This window comes from Cryptomeria japonica, chromosome 9 (assembly GCF_030272615.1).
Source record: "Cryptomeria japonica chromosome 9, Sugi_1.0, whole genome shotgun sequence".
In the NCBI taxonomy this organism is placed as follows: Eukaryota; Viridiplantae; Streptophyta; class Pinopsida; order Cupressales; family Cupressaceae; genus Cryptomeria; species Cryptomeria japonica.
In genome coordinates this window covers 512,954,227-512,965,236 of record NC_081413.1, presented here as the reverse complement: position 1 = coordinate 512,965,236, position 11,010 = coordinate 512,954,227, and the positions used below count along the sequence as shown (strand labels likewise).

The following is an 11,010-nucleotide window of genomic DNA, read 5'->3' as shown; positions in this document are numbered from 1 at the left end:
TTTTTATTTTCAAAGAATACATGAAGTTTCAAAAAGACTATTTGAAGACACAGAGTTATAATATCTTTCAATTGTACGAAGGCAAGAGATTGACAAATGAATAGGTAGACATAAAAATTGTGTAGCAAAATAATATTGTTTCAAGTGGTTCAATAGCTCCTAATGATGAACACATTTCTATTGAAGTTGAACCTATCATTGAAATATTTGATCATGATTTTTATTTATACAACAATAACATAAAATGTTGCAGAGAATACTCTTTTGTGAATACTCTATTAGTGGTATTAGTGGTTTGTTTCTTTGCATGAAACTTAGCAAAAAATATACTTGTTTAAAACCCTCTCTTGAACAATAGTTTGGTTGCCTGTGTTGAGGAGGATCTTTTTTCTTTTGTGATAGCTAATGGATCTATCATATCTACATTGTAAAATATTTCTTATTTTGTTGGAGTGCTTCATTTGATAATCACCATGTTATATAGCTTATTTTTTAGTAAAATATTTTTAATTTAAAAAATAATCAAATAAATGTGTGGGTGCATATGCTTTGTAAGTCATCTCATAAATAAATTAAATATTAAAATTATAAATAAAATTAATATTTCAATTTTTGAATGGCCTTCGGTAATATTTATGGATTTGAAATTCTTTTTTCTATTTATGTATCTTTGAGAGGATTGCTCTTAAATATCTTTGACTGGTAATATTGAAATTGGAATCAACATATTATGATAAAGATCTCTTCAATATTCAATCATTAGGTGCAATCTCTCTACCTCTTATCACAAAAAAGAAAAGAAAACGAGTTTATGTTTTATTTTTATTTCCCTAAATAACATATCTTTATCATGGCTATCACATAATACAGCATGACAAAAATTATAGTGTTATTAGAAAAATAACTATAGACATCTAAAATTGTCTTTATTCAATTAAATAAATATTTATTATTTATTTAATTAATTCGTTATCTTTTTCTACTATTATTTAAATAATTATTTTTTATTTATATAATCTAACCTCTTTTCCTCTATTAATTAATTAAATATATTTATTTATTTAACTAATTCATGATTTTATTTTATGTTATTAGCATGCATAATAGTTCTCTATTGATTGTTTGTTGGATAGATTTGTAGATCTAGACTAGTGGGTGAGTTTATTAGGGTTTATAAATAGGTTTAAATTCAACATACACAATAACTTTTAAGAAGAAATTATCAATAATTTTTTATAGTTGATATTGATTGGGTCATTATGGAGCATCTCTAGAAAATATCATCAATATTAATAAATTAAAATACTTTAAAGTTGCTTAGATATTTTTATAAAACTATTGAAAGTCTTTTTTATTATCTCACATGTTGCAATCTAGTACCAACATGTCAAGATACTAAAGTGACAAATAGGCACCATCATTTATAGCCATATTGACTAACCACTGCATAAAAAGATTTATGATGTTATAGCTTCAAACTCTCTCAAAGCCCTTTGACATTGGATGTGTGATCTTGTATGGACCCAACTTTTTTGTGTGCTCATCTGATAATCACCATGTATCATAGCTTGCTTTTTAGTAAATAATTTTCAATTTAGAAAATAAAAAAATAAATGTGTGGGTGCATATGTTTTGTAAGTCATCTCATAAAGAAATCAAGCACGAGAGTTTGCAAAAATAAGTAATATTTCAATTTTAGATGGTCCATGGTAATATTTATGAATTTGAAATTTTAATTTCATTTTCAATCATTTTTTCTATTTATGTATCTTTGAGAGGATTGCTCTTAAGTCTCTTTGGTACTACTAGTACCAAAGTTGGGATCAACATGTTATGATAATGGTCTCTTCACTCATCAATAATTAGGTGCTATCTCTTTTTACCTCTTATCAAAACAAAAAATAGTGAATATAAGTTTATGTTTTATTTTAATTTCTCTAAATAACACGTCTTTAACATGGCTATCACCTAATATATGATGACAAAAATTATCATGATATATTAATAAATACTTTAAATTTGCTTCTATTTTATAAAACTATTGAAATTCTTTTAAATTATCACACATGTTGCAATCTAGTACCAACATGTCTAGATATTATCAAGTGATCAGTAGACATCAATATTTATAGCTAGATTGACTAATCACTATATAAAAAGGTTTATGATGTTATAGTTTGAGTCTTTATTCCTTGAACATTGGAGCTGTGATCATGTATACACCCATTTTTTTATGAATATGTGAATTCAATTTTCTAATTAATAGAATGTTGACATACTTTTTCATCAAAAATATAAATATAAAAATAAATACAAAATATAAAATTTATATATATCAATCATTACATAACACCTTAGTCCAATTACTTTTCAACCATCTATCTAAAGATTTCAAACAATACAATTCTATACTTTTAAAATTATAAATAATTATATATATTAATTATGAGATAACACCTTAATCCAATTACTTTTCAATCATCTATCTAAAAATTTCAAACAATACAATCCTAAACTTTTCAATCCAATTGCTTTTCAACCATCTATCTAGAAACTTCAAACGATACAAATCCTCCTAAACTTTTCAATCCAATTGCTTTTCAACCATCTATCTAGAAACTTCAAACAATACAAATCCTAAACGTAAAAATTCTTTCAAAATTATAAATATTTATATTTTAAGAATGAGATAATACCTTAATCCAATTACTTTTCAACCATCTATCTAAAAATTTCAAACAATACAATCCTAAACTTTTGATTATATTTTATACTGTAATTTTTCTCTAAATATATAATTATATGAACATTTAAGCCCACTTTACCCTCATGTCAATTCAAATTTTCTGTTGACAAAAATGTCAAATACTTATCAATTAAAATATAAAAAAACACTCTGTAGCATGGAACCCGTGTCCATCAACATGTTGGATGCACTTTTTACCAATAATAATAGTTATTTTAGTTAAAAGTGCATTACCAATAATAATAGTTATTTTAGTTAAAAGTGCATTACCAATAATAATAGTTATTTTAGTTAAAAGTGCATCAAGCATGCTAGATAGACGTTGTGGGGCCGGGAGAAAATCTTACAGGAGTGATAAGGCAGCCGTAGCATTAATTCCAGAATCCTAGGCCCCACGAGCCTGAAAAAATCTTAGCTCTGCCCCTCAGTGGTCAAATGCCCGCCACGCTCTCTCTGTCCTAAGCTTCCTAAATTTCTAGCCCGACCTTTTCCGCGAATCTCTTCACCAATCAACTGTTAGACACGCCATTGATGGCTGTTGGAAGGCAGTGTTCATTTCAGCCATTTGGAAATGGATCGCTTGTTTGACAAGTGTTAGTGGGCAGTGGAAAACGGGTGGTAAGTAGGAATGGAAGAGCGTAAATTTGTTCCTCCTCTCTGTGATTTCTGCAGTGAGACCTATGCGCTTCTCTACTGCCGAGCAGACAGTGCAAAGCTGTGTCTGTCATGTGACCAGCAGGTGCATTCGGCGAATTCCCTGGCAAAGAAGCATGTGAGGTCTCAGCTGTGCGACAAGTGCAGCAACGAGGCGGTCTCAATCCGGTGCTCCACCGACAATTTGGTCCTCTGCCAGGATTGTGATTGGGAGGAGCACAGTCGCTCAACGCAGCACCATCGCCACTCTGTTGAAGGATTCGATGACTGCCCATCTGTACAAGAGCTTGCCCTCAGGTGGGGTTTCGATCTCACCGACAAACCCCAAGCCGACAACGCATGTTCCCTCCTATGCCCATCACTGGTCGATGATACTCTCGACTCTCTCATTTCGGGCGGCCGTCTTAATGTGGATTCGTGGCTCTGTACGCCTCAGGATCTTCTCGTCCCTAATGCAGACATTTCGCCTACTCTGTACTCTCTTCCTGCCAAGGTACCTGTTACTGCTCATAATAAGGTACTTGGATTTTTTTTTGTTCTTCTATGCTCCTAATTGGAGTATATTAGGCCGAGTTGTCACACCCAAGGGGTATCTCTATCTCTTCTGTCAAATTCACCCATTACTTAGACCTGACCTTTTCAAATTGGCTACACTGCTACCAGGTGCGGTATTTAACCTGGCTATCGACTTTGGAATATGTCTCCTGTGGGGAGCGCAAGCCTGGGCAGTTTTTTTTTTAAACCACTTGACCTTGGCCCATTCAATTATGATGGTACCCTAGTATTTTTTATTCTTTGCACCTTCTTGAAGTACACTAGAAAGAGTTGTCACGCCCAAGTACTATTTCTATCTGTCCTGTCAAATTCACCCAGTACTTGCACCTGGCTTTGTCCAGTCGGCTATGCTGTGCCCAGCCTGCAGTATTTAACTTGATATCGCCTGTGGCATGAACTTGGGCCTGACCCATTTTCTTTTTTTGACTTGTTCTTTTCCCATTCAGTTATGATGATGCGCCAGTAGTTTTTTGTTTTGTTTTCTTTGGCTAAGCTTGGTTTAATTGCATTAGCAGCAAAACGCTCAATCTCTGTGCGGGAGGCAAAAGCAAGCGATGTTTGAGCAGCTGCTGAATCTGGCCAAGGAGGAGGGGAGCATAGATGAAACACTCATTGTTTCCAGACCAGGTACTCCCATACAAAAAAATCATCCAGTGGCTGCAGATGTGGACATTGGAAGCCACAATCAATCACTGGACATTGGAAGTCATAGTCAATCACAGAATGCAGATTCAGCACAGTGTTGTTTGTCGTTGGAAGTAATGTGGAGCCATGAAAATGCTGCTACAGGCCAAACGGCACAGGTCCGTTGACAATCTTTTCTTTCTTTCTAGTTCTAACGTTGCTGGAGGTACTTGTGTTCCTCACTTTGTGATCATCACCAATGTGTATGAGTGAAGGGTTTTAAAAGAAATGGCTATTCTTGGAAAATGGTCATCGAAGTGAAGACTTTGAATAGAAAAACACTACACATGAATAAATCCTACAAAAAAAAAATATACAAATCTTTTCCTAGCTGGGTTCTTGAACTATGCTATGACTTAGTTGCCTCATTTCGAGTGCTGAAGGGGTCTTGGAAAATGGTCATCGAAATGAAGACTTTGAATAGAAAAACACTACACATGAATAAATCCCTCAAAAATAAAATATACAAACCTTTTCCTAGCTGGGTTCTTCAACTATGCTATGACTTAGTTGCCTCATTTCAAGGGCTGAAGGAATAGAGCTTGTGATATATAATTTGTAATTTTGTGCGTTGTCATGATTAATTTAATTCATCTGATAAATTCCTGGCTAATTGAAAAATGCTCCAAACAAAAAACACTGATTCTTCATTCTCCAGGGAATTAACTTTATAGAAATCAAAATAGACATAAGCTCCTGCCACATTTAACTCATGTCACAAAAACAAACTATACAGAGTCTCAATTGAATGAAATAATAAGTTCTTCGTAGTGTGAAATAATGTTGTTTCTGTACTTTTAGTCATCATGGATTTGGTACCAATCTTTGTAAATCAAGTCGACTTCAACTTATTTTCATATGGAATCAAGCCAAGGGGAACTTGCAAGTTCTTGCCAAGTCTGTTGTTTCTGAAATCTCAAATTACTATACTGACGTACGAGGGTGTGAAGGTTAATGCCACCAAGTAATGGTTTAACTAATTGAATTTCATGTGTAATTATTCTTTGCTCCATATACTGGCTCAGATTAAAGGGTCCAGTGATCATAATATTTCTTTAGTTATAATTAATTAGCTTGGATTCTTGTTCCATCATTTAAAATGTCTAGTGTTGAAATTAGTTGTAACCGGCTTCCTTCATAGCGTGAAAGCTGTTATAGTGTGTATTTTGTCAATAGCGTGAGTAATGCAAGTGTGTGTTCTGTATTTTCAGATTAAGTCTAATAGAATATTTTGTGTATTTAGTATTTATCCTACCATATGTGTTAACCGCAGTCATTACAACTTAGTCTGTTGGTGTAAAAGGGGCTATCTTCGTTTTGTCAGTTGTCTAGTGGGATTGGGATCCAATGATTCAATTGCTACTGCATCCACAGATGGGTTATGGTTTGAAAGGAGAATAAATTCGTTATCACATGTCAGGAAACTGTGTTATCACTTACTTTTTCACATTCAAGATATAACTATCTGTCTTTTCTAAATTCTTCCTCTATCAGCAGCTTCCAGAATCTCATCTGAGGGGCTCTACTGCATGGCACAAACTACCTTAAGCTTAATTGCAAGGCCTGATGGTATGTGCCATATAAGTTGTGCAGGACTTGCACCTGACCTCAGCCCTCTATATTGCATGCCATTAAATCAGGGAAGCTTAGAGATGACCGTTGAACCAAGTGCTTGTTGGCTCTTGTGCAAGGTTTCAGTTCGATTCCCAAATAACCATGAGAACACATGACCCCTACTTCCTTATGAGGGCAAGATTGTGGCTCTGTAAAACATGTTAACAAGTAAATTTAGTCTCTGCATGTGCAATGCATTAATCAAATATGCAGATGTAATGTCCCTACTTTGAAGTATACTCTAATAATAAATAAATAATAATAAAATTAATATACAAATGAATAAAAATAAAAATTAAATTAAATATAATTAAAATTTGACTAAAGTTAATGAATTATCAAAATGGATGATAAAGAATAAAGACTTGCAAGCATCCAAGCTCGCATACTGTCATTTTGCTCTACCATTAAAGAAGGACATTACATCGCCAAGCATCTCAATTATAAAAGAAAATCAAACAAAGTATGGAATCTTCACTAGAGCTCGGCAAAAAAGGATATCAAAGACTTTGGAATCATCATCCGTATCTATGTTGAGGAGAACAACCAAACTCAGTATTGCTAAGCAATGTTGCCCTTGACCAGCTATAATAATATTTTTAATATAATTGATAGATAGTGACTAAACAACATGCGGTTAACAATTGATATGGAGATATTTAAGTTGGTGACTCTGAGTTATCAACAAACCGATGGAGAAAGGAAGGTACCACTATATGAAGTTTGGGACTAATTTGCTGAAATGATGGCAAGCCGCCATTAGAAGAAATACATATAATGAACATCAAGTAAAGACAAACGATATACAACGATATGTTACGGTGGGATGTGAATTCCAAACATTACAGAAGTCAACAACCAAAACTAAGTCATCGACTATCTTCATCTCATACGATTGACGTACTCTCCCAAGCTCTCTATTCCTATGGAAAGTCAGAAGCTATTGAACAGAAGACAACGTTGGAATAAAGACGACGATAAATAATATCGATGAAGGCAATGGATTCACTATCGGCGATGATGGAAGTATACACATAATCAGGATGCGATTAGTATTAATATCGATCAACAAGGATATCAGCAATTACAATCAATAATTAGAAAGGAAAAATAATAACTGATATTATGGTCAGCATTTGCTATGAGAAGGCGCAATGATAATTAAGTTATCAGCGATTACAATAGTCAACATCGAGTATGTATAGAGGCAACGATTAGTGAAGCAGTGATAGTCATGAAAGGGTGCAATTAGTGAAGAAAGGGAGACGTTGATGAATAGACATGAGATATGTCTCTTGAAGAGTAACTTATCATTCCATTTCGTAAGAAATATATTGAGATCCATTTCATTCTAGCAGGGGTGTGTGAGTTTAAATCTGAATCCCATCATCCAGTTTGGATCTCTCTCAAGAAGAGCAATTACTGTAGGCACATAATCGATTTGATAAGGAATGGTTAAAAGGTTTTGGAGGCAGCAAACATCCTTGTTCTTGGTGGCATGTATGGTGATGTGCTTAATATGAATGCTTAATATATGAAGCATGATAATGTTCTTATGCAGAACTTAATACTAATATAATTGTAGAAAATAATATAATGATTATAATGATTATAATATTTTATAAGAACTGCTCTGCAGTAATATATATATATATTTATATATAGAAATAATAATTTGAATGAACAATTTACTGATGTATGATAGACGAACAATTTACTGATTGAACGGTGGAATATCACTGATGGGTTTCATGTCAAGATAGTTTTGTCTCCTAATCAATTTAGTTTATGTCATAAGTATGTTGAAATGGATTAATTATGGTTAAAACAGGCCTAAACTTAGTAGGGGACATTACAGCAGACTTCCTTGGTGATTATTGTTTTTTATGGGATGATGTTTTGCATCTTTAGTGATCAACATCTCTGCAGGCTTGGGGTCTGAATACACAGAGCACAACAAACTTTGAAGTTCAGGAGCCAGGGGATGGGTACGGTGCAGCTAACATGGAGTTGAAGTTTAATGATTATAATGACTTAGTTGAAAATGCCTCCAAAAAATCAGCAAAACAGTTTGAGGATATCAGTACTGGAAAATGCTCGTCTGCACCAAATCATACTTCTCAGCCATGTATGCAGTACTTTGCTTCACAGGATGTAAGTAACATATAGTTTTCAATGCCTTCCCATTTTTTTAATTCTCACTTGTGGGTAACGTTGAATTCTACACAAGGAAATTCAAAATGACATGCTATAAAATTTGTCAAACATTTAGCAGTTTCTAAGGATAAACCCTTTGAACCCTTGCTAGTAAAAAGTGGAAATTCACACATGCACACATGGAGACACACACTGACACACACACAAATCTCTATGCTGCTTATTGTAGTTGAAAAAATGAACTCAGCAATAACTTGTCTGATCGAAACATTTTCAAGACTTGGACTTGGCAAGATCTCAGGTAAAAACTTGGCAAATTTTCCTCACTAAAAACTTAACAAATTTGTAAACTAATCTTGAAAAACATGCGTAAAACTGAATTTAGAAAGTACTTGCCTGCCTATATATATATATATATAGAGAGAGAGAGAGAGAGAGAGAGAGAGAGAGAGAGAGAGAGAGAGAGTTGGGAAAAGCTTGGTAATGTTAGCAAATTTTCTGAACATTAAAAAACACACAAATTCGTAATATATTCTTATAAACCATGTATAAAACTTAAAAATTCAAAAATCATAAGTAGTTTTTCCTTCATTTATATATCATAAAATTATTTCAATTCACATCGTAGTGTCATATAAGTTATTTATCTGTATTAATAATAATCCTGCAGGGGTCTGGGGGTGGTAGCCCATACTGGGGTCAAGAGGCAGCACCCCAGCTGCCAAGCCCAATTTAAGGCCTTTGAGACAACATGAACCTTCATGGTGTGTTATCAAATGGTTAAAAAGTACAGCACAAATCCTTGGAAAAAGAGATCAAAAAATGATGAAAAATGAGATTTGTTTTTTGGTGGACAGATATATTGCAATGCAGCCAAGTTTTTCTTTGCATTCCACAAGTTATTGGTGAACCTTTGCCAAAAATTCACCAATAATTGGCACTGAGTTATACTGCGAGTAACTTAGTAGCCATATTCTATCGTAATAACTCATGATTTTTAAGCGATTTTTTCATCTATTTCCTAACAAATCATTCTTTCATATCTATAAATTATACAGGGGATAAAAATTGGGATATTTGAGAAGCCTTGATACAACAAAAAATGGCTTAGTTTCCTTTAAATGGATACACTCTACTCATGCTCTCTGTAGGAGCTATCTATCACTTATGATGGGGAATGCATTAGGTTGCAATAGACTTGGTAAGCAGATATTACATTTATTTTTATGTTTGGCAACAGTATCTTTCATCTCAGGCAAAGACATTATAGATGCTATACATGTTGTAGGTCTTCTGGAAGTCAGCATACCCTGATTTAGGTAAAGAGTGATCCTCTTAGAAAGGCTGTTTGAATCGAAGGAGAATTTGATTAAAGAAACATGCAGATTTTCATAAAACTGATATTATTATGTATGGACCAGACATTACCTTTTTGCTTGTCAAAGACAACTTGATGAAGTTGGAGTTGATGTAGATCAGGTGTCTAGTCTTATTGGAGATTTGATACCCATCCTCGATGATTGATAAAGATGCTGTGGGACTTGGGAACTTTGTCTTGGTGAGATAAAGTTTTATTGACAAAATTTTCTGGGCCTTTTTGTTTAGGATCTCAAAGTCATATTCTTCAGCTTTTTTATCTGCTTTTTTTTGTTCTTGAGAGAGACTTCCTTGCGTAAGAAGATATTTAAAACTGAGGTGTTAAGAGTAATGAAAGATTTAGTGGCCAATAAGGACTGGTGCCACATAGCAGCTGCACACCAAATAATTAGCATCTCTTTGTTATAAATAGGCATACACACCAAATTATTGTTTAATTTATTGATTTTAAAAGAAATAGGTTGGTTGTCTTGGAAAGAACTACCCCCAATCCGAGTCTTAAAAGCATTACTCTCATTGACGATTGATTTTGAGAATTGACGAGGGCCAAGTAGTTGTATATGACATTGTATCTTTTAGGTTGTCAAGATTTTTTGGATAGAGTTGGACCACTCAAAAGCTTCTTTATTGATGAAAAGATTTGTTGAGCAAAGCGCAATGGAGGAAATGTATTTGATAAAACAACAATACGCTAAGGAAGCTGTAAAGACCCAAACTAAATGCATACAAAACAACAAAATCAGAAATACTACAGCAATAGATATTTTTTATTTTTTATATTTTTTCATAGACACATACAACTTGAAAGTCACTAGTTTGATACGACTTACAAATCTGAACATGCTAGTTCAATACACTTACAAATCTAAATAATTTTGAAGTTCTTGAGTCACTCTTAATTTTGGTCTTCTCCTTGAGGGTTTCCTTCCCCAATTTGTGACACTTGAAGGGTTGTCTCTGATTGCCACCAGTTGCCATGACAATATTGCAAACCTAGGAATGTAGTTTAATTTAGCTTTCCAAAGTTTTGAAGTGAATCTCTCTTTTCCTCCCATCACTTCCTAACTCTATGCTTCCTCAGTCATAGGCAATCTAGTCCTCAAATGATGGTAGCTGGTGTAATATCCTGGGTGGAATATTTAATATTATTTGATTTACATAATGATCAGCACAAATCATTGATTATACAAATCCATTGGAGTTGAATGTATGTCTCTGAATTA

At 33.7% G+C, this 11,010-nt stretch overlaps 1 protein-coding gene across 6 annotated transcripts in view; it reads left to right on the top strand.

The window, feature by feature from the left end:
• Window positions 1-3,072: 3,072 nt before the first annotated feature.
• LOC131066947 (zinc finger protein CONSTANS-LIKE 15) overlaps window positions 3,073-11,010 on the top strand; it is a 36,277-nt gene continuing 28,339 nt past the window's right edge. The window contains exons 1-3 of one of the 6 annotated variants that reach the window (XM_058001848.2): window positions 3,123-3,917; window positions 4,471-4,758; window positions 8,183-8,407. In XM_058001848.2, the coding sequence (XP_057857831.1) occupies window positions 3,375-3,917; window positions 4,471-4,758; window positions 8,183-8,407 (1,056 nt within the window). In that variant the 5' untranslated portion in view covers window positions 3,123-3,374. Of the gene's footprint in view, window positions 3,918-4,467; window positions 4,759-8,182; window positions 8,408-11,010 lie in introns of all 6 variants that reach the window. The other 5 variants (XM_058001849.2, XM_058001850.2, XM_058001854.2 and 2 more) reach the window with 5 other exon arrangements.